The sequence below is a fragment of the Microtus ochrogaster genome, linkage group LG7_11 (assembly GCF_000317375.1).
Source record: "Microtus ochrogaster isolate Prairie Vole_2 linkage group LG7_11, MicOch1.0, whole genome shotgun sequence".
Lineage (NCBI taxonomy): Eukaryota > Metazoa > Chordata > Mammalia > Rodentia > Cricetidae > Microtus > Microtus ochrogaster.
In genome coordinates this window covers 13,003,534-13,022,076 of record NC_022032.1, presented here as the reverse complement: position 1 = coordinate 13,022,076, position 18,543 = coordinate 13,003,534, and the positions used below count along the sequence as shown (strand labels likewise).

The 18,543-nt window shown below is 33.1% G+C and overlaps 1 protein-coding gene across 1 annotated transcript in view; it reads left to right on the top strand.

Moving 5' to 3' along the window:
- Sgcz (sarcoglycan zeta) overlaps positions 1-18,543 on the top strand; it is an 820,746-nt gene that overhangs the window by 690,096 nt on the left and 112,107 nt on the right. Inside the window, exon 3 of the mRNA XM_005362534.2 lies at positions 6,747-6,848. Coding sequence (XP_005362591.1) covers positions 6,747-6,848 — 102 coding nt within the window. The remainder of the gene's footprint in view (positions 1-6,746; positions 6,849-18,543) is intronic.

Genomic DNA, 18,543 nt, shown 5'->3' with positions numbered 1-18,543 from the left:
ACTCTAGGTTCAAGTCTCTTGCCAACCCTAAGGTATATAATATATTATGATTATGATTTTTCCTCCCCAATTTCCTTCAGGATACTTCCACTTCCATATGTTGGAGGAGGGAGCCACTTGTTGGTTCCCGCTGTCCAAAACTGAAATAATCACATGGAAACTATATTACTTATATATATCACTGCTTGGCCCATTAGCTCTAGTTTCTTATTGGCTAACTCTTACATATTAATTTAACGCATTTCTATTCATCTGTGTATTGCCACATGGCTGTGGCTTACCAGCTGACGTTCTGTCTGGCTCCAGCGGGGCTCCATGGCTTCTCTCTAACTTCACCTCCTTTCTTCCAGTATTTATCTTAGTACACCCCTCCCTAGCTCTGTTCCCTGTAGCTCTGATATAGGCCCAAAGCAGTTGCTTTATTTATCAATGCTAATCACAGCATACAGAGGGAAATCCCACATCATCCATACCCACCTGAATCCACATCATTTTTTTCCCTCTGTCATTAGGATACAAACAGACATCTAAAATAATAATACTAACATAATAATAATATAATAGATAAAATAGAAACAAACCAGTATACCACAAAACAACCAAATAAAAATGGCAGAAGAAAATGCTCAAGAAACACACACAGTTGCAGAGTAATTTGCATTTCAACACACAGAAATTACATAAACACAAAACATTATATATGCAAACACATGTAAGGTGGTGCGTGGAAACCTAACAAAGCATTATAAAACAAACACCTTCTAAACATGCCACTGCATTTGTATCATCTTGTCCATCTATTGCAGGAGATGGGGACTGGCCTCAAGAGTGGTTTGTGTACACAGTGAGACTCCATAAGAGTAAACTAATTTTTTATTTGTGAACATTCATCAATTCTCTCTTCTAAGACTCAGGGTCCTGCAGAAGGGGAGTGTCTTAGTTAGGGTTTCTATTGTTGTGAAGAGACACCATAACAACATGCAACTTTTATAAAGGAAAACATTTAATTGTGGTTGGTTGGCTTACAGTTCAGAGGTTTACTCCATTATCATCATGGCTAGAAGAATGTAGATGGACATGGTGATGGAGAAGGAGCTGATAATTCTACATTTAGATCTTCCCCCAACAAGGCCATAACTACTCCAACAAGACCACAGCTCCTAATAGTGACAATTCCATGGGCCAATAATTGTTAATTAAAACAAAAGTGCCACATGAGAGAAATATTCCATGCAGCAGTGTTCATGTGGAGGACCTTTTGGAAAAAGAAAAGAATAAAAAAGGAGGAAGGAAATATGTTTTGGGGACACAAACAACAGAACAGAGAGAGAGAGAGAGAGAGAGAAAGAGAGGGAGAGACAGGCAGAGAAGCAGAGAGAGACAGAGAAAAGAACAGGAAGAGAGAGAATGAGAAAAAGGAAGGAAGGAAGGAAGGAAGGAAGGAAGGAAGGAAGGAAGGAAGGAAGGAAGGAAGGAGAGAAGTCAGAAAGACAGACAATAAGAGAAAGAGAAATGGGAGATGGACAGGGCCCTTTTTAAAGAGGAATATAGTGAAGGAGCACAGAAGGTTCTCTTAGTGGCTAGAGCTGAGGACATATCCTCAAAGAATACCAAAGGCAGGCCAGTACAGATACCTGAATATTAAAACCAAGCATTCAAACACATGACTCTGCGGCGACCGTTCCTATTCAAGCCACCACAAAGAGGCAGAAAAATTGAAAATCCAAAGAAGATGAAAAATTCCAAAGAAGCAATATCATCTAAACCAAGTGAGACTGAAAAAATGTATGAATTCACAGACCTACTGCCAGTCTGCATAGGTCTTGGCCTGATGAGTTTCAGGGCTGAGAGACGTGGACTCAAGCCTACATCCATTAAACAGAATGTATGCCCAATTGATATTTCAATATTCTAATGTGTTTGCATGATAAGGAAAATAGTTCATGTACCTAAAGGAATGACAGTATAATTAAGTAGTGGGAACTAACTACAAGATGTTGTCATATTAATGTGAAATATATTTTAAATCTTATACCTTTAACACCAGCGATCAATAACTTGGATATTTTGAGCAACTGTTACAAAAGAAAAAAGGGGGATGTTTTAATTGATGCAGGTTATAGTAATAATAGCAGTTTTTAATAGTGTTTGGATGCAAATAAGCTATAAGTAAAATTTCTGTATATATCATTTTCTACTACAATAGTATTTATATTTTAATTTTATGTAAGGAAAAGAAGCCAATTAAACTGAAGAATACAGACAATGCACAAATAGCACAGTGAAAACACCCCTTCGAAACAGCTTTCATCTTTTGTTTGTTTTTCTGCTTGGACTTGAAGGAAAAGAGCTCATTATAATTAACATAGGCCAAAATAGGGGAGAAAAAGAAAATGTTTAGCCTTCTTAAAAGACCTCTCTCCTATAATTAGAAGCCAGAAATTAGATGTATTTTATCAGTACAATGTACGTTAATGAATGGTTATCAAACAGTTCAAATATGATTTTTATTTTTATTCAGTAACTCAATATTTTCTTTTCCCATGAATTTTCTTTTAGTTTATTGAATATATTATATCCTAATATTTCACAAATAAATGTCAAATAAGTCTGTGATTTTTATTCTATTTACTCTCTAAGAGATATTTCTTCAAGAACATTGAAGTTTACAATGACTAATACCATTACCTTATAAAACTCATATGACATACAACTACTTCCCTTCTTCACTGGTTAGTAAACGTAGACTACTAGCTATTTGAAAAGCCATGTTTGACTTTATAGAAACTAATGTATAAAATCTGTTATTCACTTTCTTATGCTTTGTTCCTCTCAACATCCTTTGAAAGAATTAATAAACAATGAATAAGTGAAATCTAGATCCAGCTAAAATGTGACAAACCGCAAACAGTGAGCTGGCAGCAAGAGCAGTACCAGCTTGTTGGTAGAGTGAAGCATATAATAAAAAGTACATCTAGTCCTTAAAAATACAAAAAAAAATCTTATTGATTGTCAACCCTTTCAAAGACTTTTTTGTGACTTAATATGATGAGCAATTGTTACACTCTTTTGTATTCAATGGACTACATTTTTCTTTAGGACAGAATAAAACTCTATTATGTGTGTATATGTCATATTTTTACAAAGCCATCTGCTAACAGATACCTAGAATCATGTGCCATGTCCCCAACATTACTTTTAGTCAAGATGGCCAAAGAGATTAGAGATATTGGGGACATGGCAAATTATTATGAAATCATTATGCATCTTTAGATGTAATGATAAGTATAAGTAATGTTACATAAAATATTCTCTTTTTGATATTCACCTTGTATGATGTATTTTTAGCAAGCGTCTAATAGTAAATTCCCCAGTCAATATTTCTTTACAAGAAATATTCTACCTTTAAAAATCAGATATATAATAATTGTGATAAAGATTATAGGGGCTAGAAAACTGCTCAGTTATTTAAACACTGAATGTTCTTCCAAATGATTTGGGTTCAACTCACATTGAACTACAACCATTCATAATTCCATGTTACATAGAATCCAATACCTTCTGACCACTGTAGGTACCAGGTACACATGTAATATGTATTATATAGAGGTAGATAGATAGATATAAGCATAGATAAAACTATACATACATATAAATAATAAATGAATCAAAAACAAAAAATACTTAGTTTTAGATTCAAAAACTATGATTTTTTGTAATGGTGATAATAAATTAGCACTTATAATTATTTTTAGTTGTTTACAAGAATAGAGCTCAGGTTTACTGAACGTTTAAATATTTAGGGACTATTTTAGTTTTTGTTTTCTAAACTTAACTGTTGAAAAGAATGTATGAGGTATGTGGGAATGGCATGACTAAAATTGACCACTTTTTTTTGTTGTTGTTTGTTTGGTTTTTTTTTTTTTTTGTTTTTCAAGACAGGGTTTCTCTATGTACCAGCACTAGCTATCCTCGAACTAACTCTTGTAGATCAGGCTGGCCTTGTACTAAAGGAGATCTGACTGCCTCTGCCTCTCATATGACCTGATTCTATTATCTATGAGATTATTGAACAAAAAATCTAACTCTTTTTAACACAGAGTAACCTACACAACTATGTTTTGGCAGTACTGTGTATAATAACCAAGTTATTGTATTATTCTAGGTATTTGTTAGCAGATGACTGTACAATGACATGTACTCACATAATAGAGTTTTATTCTTTTCTAAAAAACAATAAAGCTGTACTACCTGATTTTATGAGCAAAAATATCTTTCTGAAACTCATCTCTCTATATAATGAATATATGCCAAATAAAGTAACGTGAAGAATAAACACATACAATAACAGAAAGAAAATCTAAAGAACAAAGATGGGTTGAGTTTACATGAATGCAACAGAGCCAGCACAGAAACTTACAGAATTTGTAGGTCCGATGCTATTTTAGTCTGGTATTTGGCAATGTCTTCATTAACAGAACATCAGTACCTTATTTTCTGTCTGGATGTTAAAAAAAACAGTAAAATTAAGTTTGAAAACTTTATACACTTAAATACATACATAATACAAATTGCATTATATTTAGTATTATGGGTCCAGTATTCTCATTTTCATGTTATTGAAGTTAAAATGATTACCATCAAATAATTTTAAAGCTGATATTTAATGATAATAACATTAGTGATAGAATTTGTTTTCTCTTTCCTTAGAAGATATAACAAGGACATTTGATATTTCTGTAGAAATGGAAAGAATTTCAGAATAGATCTTTTTCAGCAGGCACTAGAGGAGAGAGAGAGAGAGAGAGAGAGAGAGAGGGAGAATATAAAGAAATAGATTCTGGCTGTGAGATTTAGCCAAGAAAATCTCTGATTTGAATTTTTTTTCATGTCACATATTAGTTATTGTAGCTATCTTATCACTGGATTCCATAGTGTCCCTTCTTTCACATTAACATTGTAAACAGTATCAGCATCTTCTTCATTATCATTAAGTCTAAAAACATCCTTTTACCTTCAACAATCTAAAAGAAAAAGGACATTTTCAAATTATAAAAAAAAACTTTTCTTTATAACTCTCGGATTTACTTCTTTTAGAATTTGGACTATATTTAAATCTCCACTTGCCATGTTTGCTTTTCTGCTTACCTTAAAGTCCTTCTTTGATATGAGTATTTGCACAGGCAACCAACTAGTTATGATGATGGTAAATTTAAATATGACTAAATCAAGTGTCTCTCTCCACTTTATTTTCTGTGGAGGTACTAGTTGATGAGTTACAAATTGCTGCAAAGCTATTTCTGATGCCAAACTACAATTTCACCCTTCACGTTTATATAATAGCAACTTTTACTTGCAGTTGGGAGCCTGGTATAAATGATAAATAATACTCTTTTCAGTGTCATCAGATGAAATTAGTGACCATGCCTGTACAGTTTTCTTTCATCTCATTCTTACCAGAAGTTCTGTGTTATTAACAACTTTTAGCACTGTACCAGGTCCTGCCTGACATGCTTTCTTAGAACAGAACACTGTTGTAGGAAGGGTGTTTGTTCGTACACAGCTGCTTTAACCCAAAATAACCACACAGAAACTATATTATTTAGCTCACTGCTTGGCCTATTAGCTCTAGCTTCTTATTGGCTAACTCTTATATCTTAATTTAACCCATTTTTAGTAATCTGTGTATCACCATGAGGTCATGGCCTCCCAGCCAAGTCTCAGCACAGCTGTCTCTGGCAGAAGCTCCATAGCTTCTCTCTGCCTGTGCCCTTCTTTCTTCTGACATTCAGTTATGTTTTCCCTGCCTAAGTTCTGCCCTGCTAGAGGTCCAGAGCAGTTTCTTTATTCACAGTATACAGAGGGGAATCCCACATCATAACACAAATCACCTCAAGTTAGCGAGCTGTTCAAATGCCCTTTACATTTCTTCTTTTATAACATTGCTAAAGAACAGTATCTTTAGCACAACAACCAGGTGTTCCTTATTTTGGCCTTGACACATAAATCCCCAGCTGTTTCTCTTCAAGTATCCCCAAGGAGAAAGTCCATATATGACCTCGAAGCAAAGGCTAGCTCTTTTTCAAATGTCACTGTAAGGGAAATTTTCCCTCCCTTCACAGTCATTTCTTGTCTAAATTCATTTTCAAAATTTTTTATATAGCCATTTTCTTACTATACATGGGGTTCACTCTTTAAAATTCCTGATACAACCCTGATTTAATTCTCTTTCATTAACATCATTTTAACTATAGTAATTTTTATAGAGACAATTATTTGCTAGATAGGACATGTGTTTCCTCATAATTTTTTCTTCAGATGCCCCATTATTCCACTCATTAATTAGTTGTTACAGTTATCATACAAATGGAAATGTTGGTAAATGTATATAAGCCTTATATGCTTAAGAATATTATCAGACCTTTGCAAACTATGAATAATAGTCAGGTAACAAGTAGAGTATATAGTAGAGAGTTGATATAAGGTATGAAGAAAGTATTTATTCATAGATAAATCATAGCAGGGGACCCACCAGGTTTTTTACCACCTTCTTCCCTTCTCATAACAACAGTGACCTCTGTTGCATGCACAATGCTGTGATCTTTTCTTAAGTCCAATCTCTCATTTTTTTCCTAAAACATTATGGATTTGAGCTCACTGTTTTCTCAATTTAGCCCTAAGAAAATAATGGCCAGATACGCATTCTCTAATTAACCTAAAAGTGAACTATATTTCATTGCTTGTAGGATGGTATGGGGAATCTGAGAGTCACCAAGAAGGGAATCCGACTTGAAGGTATATCTGAGTTTCTCCTTCCATTGTATGTGAAAGAAATCCATTCCCGCAAGGTATGTGATACAGCTTTGGCTTACTCTAAGATGATTTAGAGTTTATGTTTTCACTCGGCATAGGAGCATCCAATATCCTTATCCCCTTCCTTTGCATTTAATTTCTTTAAGCTAAAGACTTATTTGAAGAAGCTAAAAGAATCAATTTAAGAACAATAGAACAAGTTAGCTTCAAATTGGCAAATCAGAGAGCATTTGTACTGAGGCTCTGTGCTGCTTTTAGCCTTTGAATTGCTTTCTTCCTCTGTCACCCAAAGTTAAATGTGGTGTTAGCATTTGCAAAAGAGGTATTTATAAGTTTTCTCAAGAAGCACAAATGGATTATTTGGATTCAGTGTATCATACATTTCCCCTTAAATATAAATGTGTTTCCAAGGCACACCATGAAGTCTGTAAAAGGAAATTAAATTTATCATTTTAACTAATGCTGGAGCATTTGTCCTTTAGGTGTGTGGGTGTATGCTAGGTTACACATATAGCAGCATGATAAATGAGAAAAGAATTAGCGTAGTGACTGCTCACCTTGACTTTAGAGTGTTACTTAGAAGGAATCAAATAGTCTATGACATCTGTTTATCTCCTATCTCTCAGGATGTTTTATGATACATAGCTATGGAAATTAATTTATTAAGCCAAAAAGAAAAGATTAGTATTTAAATTTACAGAAACAGAATTGTCTCATATAAAATTATTTTAGAGTAAAATAATGCCTCAGTTTTATCAAAATAATAATTAGGAGATTTTTATGGTAAAATTTGGGTAATTTTCATTAAGGCTTCGGCCACTAATAAGAAAGTAGAATGAAAGGGATTTGTTTTAAATTTTTAATTAGGATTATTGTGTTAACAATTTTTATAGCATATGAACAATCAAAAATATTGAATAGACTTAGTGAGTACACTGAGTAATACAAATTTAGTTTAACATTACTTAACAGACTTTAATCAGATTTCAAACAATGGGCACATTTGTTGATACCTGACCTTGAATGATTAACCTTTAAATTGTCTATTTAATATTTGATATTAGTTTTATTTAGGAAAACTTGACCAAAATGCTTATATGCATTAGTGTGTTCTGCTATTCATTCATTTCCCCAATACCTCCTATACTGGTCAATATTAAGCAGTTTAGGATATTAAAGAAATTAAAACTTACTTACAGAAATCAGAAAATACTAAACTTAGAAAAAAGGTAAGTGTGGTCACACAGATATGAGTACATATATATTTTCTTTTTAAATTCATTCTACTAGTAAGTCCAGAGACAGTAATGGTGACTTACCTCTAAAGTTACCCAGACTGATTTGTATAATTTGCCAGGGAACACAAATGATGGTGAAGACCTATGCGCAGAAGACAGCTATAGATTTATCTTCTGGGGAGGGTACTTTTTGAGTATAACAAAAGTTGTTCTCTGAAATATTACATGAGAATTCTTCTCACTTCTGGTCTAATTAACATAGAGTATACCAACTTTTAACCTAAATGTGTGAGACAGTGACAGTTGTACTTTCTGCCTAGAATAAGTGATCTCAGCTTCACAAACATTTCCAAAGTCAGCTATCTAAAGGAGAGTTGAAATCTTTGTTCACAACCTCATTATTTGCTACTGGACATCTCTGTGTCTCTATCTTTTGCCTGCTGGTATTTAAGAAGCAAATCCATGTGCAGCATGGGAGATGGTGGTCACAGTGTCCAGAAGGGACATCTGGACTGGTAAGAAAATACAAAGGAGATTCACTCCTTGGAAGATTTCTCTATACATACACACTAAAAACTAATCGAAAATATCTATTTTATAATCAATACTCACATTGCAATTCTTTTGTCTTTGAATACATACACTTGTTTAATCTGTTTGTAAATCTTATTTATTTCACTGTTTGATGGTGTCAGGCACACAGTTTTCCTCAACTTTAATTTTCAAGTCAATGAGTGTAGAAATGAATCCAAATGCATATCTCTTAGAGTCAGAAGATACACATAGATCACTACCAATAGTAGAAATGGAATTTAATTAATTTTTTGAGATATATGCTTGGAGGTATCTTCCCCTATTTTTATTGCAACTATTTGTTATTTGGTGTGTGTGTGTGTGTGTGTGTGTGTGTGTGTGTGTGTGTGTGTGTGTGTGTTTATGCACATTTCGCTGAATCTGTGTATCTGTGTGGCTCTGAGGTCTGAGAACTTATTTTGGGAGTAAGTTTTCTCCTTCAACCAAGTGGGACCGGGTGCTAGAACTCAACTGGTCTAGTACCTCACTATCTAAACCTTCCTGCAAGACCAATCTTCTCATACATTATGTAGCCCTGGCACAGCCAGCAGATGAAAGATTATTGCCATGTGCTTGAGGACCAGCAGGGATCCATAATTGGCCTCAGGCGGGTTTAATCCTATACATGAAAACAAGATTTCTTCTGGACAGAAAGGAAAGCTGTAGACAAACATACATTAAATTACATAACCTGATAACACGTGGTCTTGATTAACTTTACTATGAAACATCTCACATTCGGCATTCTCCAGCTGCTGTCACACACACACACACACACACACACACACACACACGCACGCACAATTACTACAGACATCTTTAAATATCTTCTATTATCAAAACAACTTTCTGTCATACTCATTTTTTCAAATTGAACCTTTCCAAGTAGTCCCCAAAAATTGTATTTAGCACAAACATACTTAGAATTCAATGCCTTTTACAAATTTTTAAATTTGAAAAATATTCATCAGTATTTTCCCAGTTGAATCACTTCCTGGCCATTTGTGAAGTTAAATGCCCAGATAGGAAAAAAAAAAGGCTGTATAATTTGAGTTAATGTAGGTAAATCATACCTGATAATATTCCACATATATCTTCAAGGCACAAGGTCTCACATTAGGAGAAAATATTTGAATATCAGGAAATGAAGACCATTATGTTTTAACGTAATTGTTGTGCAGGATGCTAATGTGGTCAAGTATCATATTTTTGCTGAAACTAACCAGTCAAAATGATATCGTATTGGTTCTTTTTTTTTGAGCCTGTAACCATCTGAGACTAACTGAACAACAACATTATATTGATTACTTTTTTTGCTAGTCAATAATCTGTACTTAAATTTCTCCTTCTTACAGAAATGGTATATGACTAGCTAGTAGTGATTCTTGGGCAGGTACCCCAGATAATTCTAACTCCAGTATATAGATAGGAAGGCTACAAAGTCTCGAGTATTTAGACTTCTGAGTGAATAAACTATGAACAGCTCTGCTTTTCCTAAGTCCATGTATGTGCTTCTAACTCATTTTCTGGTTACCATTAGTTTTGTGCTTTTTGTGTTGGAGTGTGTCTATAGTTCATATACAAAGACATGGGCAAGGCTATCACAAGTGACTTTTATGCCTATGTAACAGCATGAGTAGCTCTTTCTCTGTCTCTTTTGTGTACCACAGCTAATCTCCCCTTTTCAGATTCTATTTCCCATATATATATATAGAAATTCATAATTAATTTATCATCATCATCAATATCTTTATGATTTTGCAGCTGGATATTTAATTTGGAGACATCTGTGAATTTTGTAGTACTATTTAATCCAAATTTCAAATAATATATATCATTCTGATATCTTTACACTGGAAAACAACAAAATCAGTAGCACCCTAACATTTAATCAACATCATTACAGTTCTAGAATTATATTTTTGCAATTGTAAAATGCTAAAGAAAATAAATATGTAAATTTAAACATGTGCATGTCATTTTAAATTAATATGGAATTTAACAGAAAAACAAAAAGTCAATTGAAAAATTGATATCTCAAGTATATCTTTAGCATAATAGCATGGTTAAAACTTACCTTTATGGCTAGGAATTAATGATTATGAATATGATTAATAAGTTGGGTACATTAGCTTCATAATTAATATCACACATCTTTTGTTACCTCCCAGCAGTGTAATTTAGGGTGATTACTGCCTTCCAAATCTGTTTTCCTTCCCCACTTTTATTTCTTTTGTAACAATATCATTCAGATTTTTTCATAATTTACTTACATTCTGCTTTGCTGCTTTGTTACCTGAACACTCTGGTCTATAGATGGTACCCAGCTATTACTAGCATTTTCTTTACTGTGAACAGTCCAGTAGGCATTCAGCATTATGATAGTTCCTTGCTTTAATTCAATATTAATTAATTTGCTTGTTTCTTCTTTATTGAACTATCAAGCCTGTCTGAATGATGCTTTTGTTGTTGGGAATATTAGTGATGAGATTTTCCTTTTCTTCAGATTTGTAAATATTTGTCTATTTATAATTTGTATTGACTCTTGACATAAACTGTCAAAAAACAAACTGGTATTTTTCCCTTTTATTGATGTAATGTTATATCTGGAGATCTGAGAAGTATCAGATTTAACTTTTTCCCTTTCAGGGAAATTTTTGTTCTTGTGTGACATGATAGCTTTAGTATTGTTTACCTGGCGATAATTGGTTGGTGTGAGAGAAGGTATTACTACTTTTCCCAGAAATCTTCTGGCCTCACCCTTCAATTAGTTGATAGTACATATATATATATATACTTATGGCTCTGCTTAGCTACCAGCTTTCAGTCATACTGCCGAGTTCTTTACTTCAGAGGAAGCAATCCTTCTTACATCTCTGTATCTCTGATTATTTAAATGTGTTGTGAATTTCTTTGAACTATATATAGTTGTCATCTAGAATTTCTCTTCTGTGAAATTATTTTCTCCATGTGAATTTTGTCAAAGTTCTCAATAACTCATATATTTTGTGTGCAATAATATTTTCCTTCCCAGGGATTTCTAGATCTTCTTTTTGATATTATAATTTACTTTAATCCCTCTGTTTAATGATAACATTAATTATGTGAATCTTAGATAAATATTGCACTGCTTGTATATATTAAAATAAGTCATTTAGCACTTACTATTTGAGAAATTTTAAGCCATGCAAATACTGTGCAGTTTTTAAATTGGGCTGCAGAGATGAGCAGGAAAAGAAGTACAAACTGATATGCTCTGTCATCTGTGGGTATGAAAAATCCCTGAATCTCTTTTACCAGGACATGGTTGAAGTTACTCTATGGGTCCTACTGATTATCCATCTATCCAGAATCTGGGCTGTGCAACACTCAGAGATCTGGTAGTTGGACTATCTCAGGACACTTCTCTTGCTACTTTGTATTCTCCATGCGAATTGTAATTTGTGTTAGACCTTCGGTGAACACATGAACTACTGGAATTATTAAAAACCCAAGTGGCTTAATTTGTTATGTAGCTAGGAAGAAATAGATTTGGAACTTCTCTGAAATTTAGTGTACAGTCTGAGGTGGGACTCTTCTTCCTTATCTCTTTTTTGCCTCTCACCTTCCCCATACCTTCTCTTCGTGAACAGTCAATAGATCCCAATACCATAATCTGAATAGTCCGTTTCCATCATTAACCTTCTGTGCTTCATTATCAGATATCTTTTTCTCTCTATTATGTTCTATTGATATATCCATAATGACACAGATTATATTTAAAGGGTGCTCTTACAACTAGTAGAGTTGGTTGTTTGCTATCAGTGGACTGAAAACATTTTGAAATTTATGCATTATTTTGCTTCAGGATAGATTTAATCATCATCTATTGAATGTCATAAAAATTACTGCTGGGAGCATAATGATAGGTACATTTGATTTCATAAAAATATTATCTTTATTTTGTAGTGGCTTCCCAGCTGAAAGTATGGTATCTTTTACTGTTTCCTGGAATCCCTCTGCATTGCTCAGTACCTCTTCCTGCCATCTTCTCTGCAGCATTGCAAATCCCTTTGAAATCACTTAATGAGTCCTACTAGCTGTGTGAATGAGTTTAATCACTTAATGATTCCCACTAGCTTTGTGAATGAGTTTCTACTCCTGTTGCTTATTGGCCTTTCTGCTTGTATAAAAGAGATTACAGTTTCTTGTATTCTGAATGTAACTTGGGTATCTTTTGCTTTTTAAAACAATTATTTTAATTGAAACAGAATTATATATCCCTCTTCCTTTCCTCCCTCCAAAACTTTCTAGATACCCTTCTTCAAACTCCTCCCGTAACCCCACTGTCAAGTTGATATAATCTCTTTTATATTTATTACCCACACACATGCATATATATTATATATAATATTTATCTATCATATATGCTATATGTGTTAACAATACAGTTTATATATTATAATATATTATAATGTATATTTTTCTGGGCAGTGGTGGCACATGCCTTTAATCCCAGAAGAATTCTGTTAATTTAAGAACAGCCTGGTCTACAAGAGATGGTTCCAGGACAGCCAGTGGCTGTTACCTGTTACACAGGGATACCCTGTCTCAAAAACCAACACAAAACAAATATATATATGACATTATTACATATATATATATATATATATATAATGCTGCATCTGGTTTTGTTGTCTATGTGTTTATGGTTTCAGCACTGACTACTGTGTACTGAACAACCAACAACATCTCTGGTAGAAATTAATTCTCCTTCCTCCAGAAATCTTTAGTTGCCTTTAGTTCTTTGTCTAAAGATGTAACTCCACAATAATTTCTCCTTCCAAGTGAACATGTATTTTTGATATTCTCATTGTCCAAGTCTTGTTATGAAGCTTTTGTTTACAAGGTAGATGAAATAATTTTGTATTCTAATGAGTGTATAATGTTTATTATAATTAACTGTGAGCATCCTGTAGGGCTCTGGATTTTAATTTCTGTGTTCAAACCATGAGTTTGTAATTCAGCCTTCTGCCTTATAATCATCACAATTTCATCATGCAAATTAAACTTCAGACCATCCCATAATACTTTAATAATACAGTAATGTAATTAATGTAAAATGAAGTATAGGTTGAAAAATTAAATTTAATGTTAGGCTCATTTAAATAATTATCATTCTCAATTTATAGAAAGATAAACACATTTGGGATACACTGTGCATTTTGGACCATTTGATGAATACTTTGTCATCAGCACAATTAGCAGAAAGTCAGATTTGAAAGTACAGCTTGATCAAGTAGGAAATTATATTTATGATGAAAAAGGAGAGATTTTAGTACAATAGCACCATTGCTTTGATTTGTATGGTAGGAAGAAATTGATATGAACGTGAATGTGAACAGAGGGAAATTAAGAGCTTATCTTGGAGTCTTTCTGTCTAATAGATATATAAACAGTTTAATGAATCTACACTTCATGTTAGAGATAAACTCTAAATTTGTTTTAAGTTTACGTGTTAATATGAATGTATACTTATATACACATGAGAATAGACATAATTGCACGTTAATAGACATTGAACAGAAGCTCTAAATGAATGCAAATAGAAAATGTAAAAAAGTGCTACTCTAATGTAGAATGGCTTGGTAAAAAGTAAAAAAGAAAGTCAGCTAAGAAGCAATATAAGCCAATGTAATATAGAAAACCAAGGATGTAGTGTTTCCAGAAATAGATAACAGAGACTATCTCCAGGGTAAGCAGGGAACAACTGCTTCCAACCAGTCGAGTATTAAGAAGATTGAAAAATCATCTTCAGATATTATTTTGATTAAAGTTCAGTCATAAATAAATATTTACATATAGGCTTTCACATATTAGAGTTCTAGCAAGTTGATGCACATCAAATTCCTCACTTAGTATTTGGAATAAGTGTCATAGAAAGCATACAAACTATGGATAATTATGAAGCAATCTTTTATAATTTAAATGAACCTTTTTATTGAGATAGACAGGACTCCTACTAAAATTGCAGATCAATCTACTGATAATTGCTTCGAGAATCTGCAAGTGTTTGCCGCTAGTGCTGTTTGCCTACACATACTTTACCAGTGATCGTGTCCTTAAATTTTATTTTATTAATTTATTATTTTATTGCTCTTCTAACAATTACTAAGATACTATTTTGTCCTTATTCTGTACTAAATCAATGTAATGACATAAGATTTCTTGAACTGAAAGGTATGGGTTCATTGCTTCCTCCTTTTCTGTATTTGTTAATTTAGGCATTGCATTACAAATAATCTTCCCCCGATTTGTACTTAAAACAAACTTTTATTTTGGCCCATTACACCCTTTAACAAGAGCAGCTTAGATAATGTAATTCTTTTTGCAAACAAGTCTCCAGACTCTTAAAATGTGCATTTAGTGTGTTGGATTTCAGTATAAGTTAAGACTCAAGTCACAATCAGCACACCTGTTCTTGTATGTGCCTCATCTTTGTAAAAGTCTCCAATAAGATATTTTGATTCAGTTATAATGAATACTTGCTGTAGAAATAATAGAACTTTGATTTTTTTTTCCTAATTTGTTTAAAATATACGAACATTTGCTAAATTGGCTTCATTTGATGAGTTTTATTTTTAATTTAAAATTAGATACAATTTCTATACTTTTGTTAGCATGGTTTTATAAGAGAACTTGGAATATGATTTAAAGATTTTGGAACCTATTTATGAGGGATGATGGATCTTTATTGCACTGTAGCATGAATTCTAATTGGTCATAATAATAAAATCCCTGAGTTAGTTATAGGGGTAAATGCAGAAAGATCAGAGAAACAGAACAGCCAATAACTAGCTCTTACCTCTATTAAATCCTCAGACTGAATGTGTAAGCCTATCTCTAGGAATCCTTGAACCGAATGCCATCGCTTGGAAACCACAGACTGAACCCTGAGCTCCTGTCTCCTAAAGCCTTCTATTCCTCTCTCTGCCCAGACATATCACTTCCAGTTTCCACCTCCCTAGTGCTGGGATTAAAAGTGAGACCCACCACCACTTGGTTCTGTTTATGTTTTAAATTGATTCAATTTTGTGTAGACCAGAGTGATCTAAAGTTCACAGAGGTCCTTCTCCCTCTGTCTCCCGAGTGCCGGAACTGCTTGTCCTCTATGGCTAGTTAGTGTGGCCAGCTCTGTACTCTGATCTTCAGGCAAGCTTTATTTGTTAAAGGAGAATCAAAATATCACCACAATGCACTGCTAAAATAATCAGTGCACGTGTTAGAAATACTGTGCTTGGGGGGCTGGAGGGCTGGAGAGATGGCTCAGTGGTTAAGAGCATTGCCTGCTCTTCCAAAGGTTATGAGTTCAATTCCCAGCAACCACATGGTGGCTCACAACCATCTGTAATGAGATTTAGTGCCCTCTTCTGGCCTGCAGACACACACAGACAGACTATTGTATACATAATAAATAAATAAATATAATAAAAAAAGAAATACTGTGTTTGTAGTCATATCAACACAGGTGGTATATGAGTGTACTAGGGTTTACAGGACATCTTTCTTGCTATTTTCAGCCCATCTCTGAATTTATGAGATCATATTTTCTCACGAAAGTTATATTGGTAAAGTAATTATTGATATTGATTGCTGTATGAAGATTAATATTCTGGTTTAATACTACATTAAAATAAACACCAGTCAAAGAAAGATTTGTGCCCACTCATTTTTATCTATCATCTTTTCACAGAAGACATCTCAAATTAGGATGATTTTTATAATGCCTATTGATTCTATCTGTCTCAATATTCGATCCACTAAATATTAATATTTTATGTAGTAATGTAGTTTTACATTCCCAAATTGTCATCTACTCAAAAATCCATACCCTTCAACAACTTACAGATCTTTATTTTATGTTATTTTCTGTTTCATACAGGATCTTCCTGCTGCACAAAATTTTTATCTGTAAATAATGGAAAATATATGTGTTTGCTTGAATATAGATTTGAATAGATTCAGTTTTCTATTCATACAGATGAAATTAGATCCAAATTAAAAATTGTAGAACAAGTAAGTGAATATTTACTAAATGTTTTGGTTATTTTCTGTTTACTGTCATGGCTGTGGAATATAGCTGAATTTGTAAAACACATACAGGCACACCACACAAATAAACACACACTCACACACACATTCTTTCTTAAATAAAATCACCTTATCATTAATAAGCATCTTTATAATTTATTTTTATTCATCTTGATTGAAATATAGTAAATTAATATACTAAAAAGTATCCTAATTTTTAAGAGATTATATAATTACAGCATTTCTCCCTTCCATTTTCTTCTGACAAATACTCCCAAATGCCCCTACTTAATGTTTTTCAAATTTATGGGCCCTTTTCATTAATTGTTATTGCATATTTATATGTATATATATGTAAATTTCAGAATACAATCCATTAAAACTGCATAATATTAATTTTATGTGTGTTTTCGAGGATGATAATTTATTATTGGATAACCAATTGGTGTGTTCTTTCCTAGGAGACATGATTTTTCTCTCTCTAAACATCCCTTAGTTGCCTGACATTCTTTGCAGTTGCTGCTTTTTTGCTCACATACAGACCAGAAAATCCTGGATTCACAAAGGCTAAACAGCTTACTCTAGGTCATGCATCTGGTAGGATGCCAACTTCCAACCTTACCCAACCATTCTGGTTTACCAGCAATACACACATGCTCATAAAAAAAAAATGCCTCGTCTTTACAGACCATTCCAGAGAATTGCAAGATCAAAACTAAGCAGGATGTTTCCATCAAATACCTATTACTTTAAAATCCAATAAAGCAATTGAGAGATTCTATGAAAGTCAAGAAATATGGACAAACTCTTAGTTCTAAGTTATGCTTTGCTGATTCTCACATATCATTACTTTTACATGTGGCAGCTACAACATCATTTCCAAGATACATAGTGAAACCATATGACATAAGTACCTGTTGTAATTCATTAATCTTGTAGCAGCCATCAATATTATAGATCCTTATTCAGTTTCTGTGTAACATCCTACTGTATTCCAGGACTTCACTTACATAATTGATTCAAAAGAGAATTTTTGCCATAACAAAAAAAATTCGTATAGCAAATAATGATGTACAGTTTTTGAGTGAATGGACATTTTCTTTTTACTAATGCAAATATTTAACAAAGGAATTACTGTATATAGGAGATAGCATTTTTAAGAGTAATCATCTCAATTGTTTTTATTAGTCTATATTTATTTTACACGGTGTCAAACATACAGAAGAATTCTAGATGTAGCACATTATGGTCAACTCTTCACATTCTAGGTGTTATTATCATCATCATCATATACATCATCATCATTACCAGAATTTTAAAGAAATTGAAGTAGAAGTTCTTTGTAACTGAACTGGAATATCTCCAGATGTCTAATAGCACTTTCACCTGCTCATAAACAATCTGTAAGTATTTCAGAACGATGGACGTTTGTATATGATTGTTTAGAACACTCATTAAGTAGCATTTTTGTTTTCTTATTGAGTTTTTATATTACTGATGTACCTGGCAAACAAAACTTGTCATAAAAATTGCCTTTATTCCCAGCACGAGGGAGGAAGATGAAGGTAAATCCCTGTGTTCAAGACAAAGGTTTGTCTATAGAGTAAGCTCTATGACAGACAGGGCTATACAGAGATACCCTGTCTCAAAAAAATTAAATAAATAAATAAAAAATAAAATGAAAAGAAACACCCAAAGAATTCAGAACACTGAATATCAAGATGATAAATAGCACAATTAAAAGGAGAGTATAGAGTTAAACAAAGTTCTCAAAATATGAAAGACGAAAGAGCTTTGAAACACATTTTTTACATCATTAGCCTTCAGAAAAATGAAAATTCAAATTACT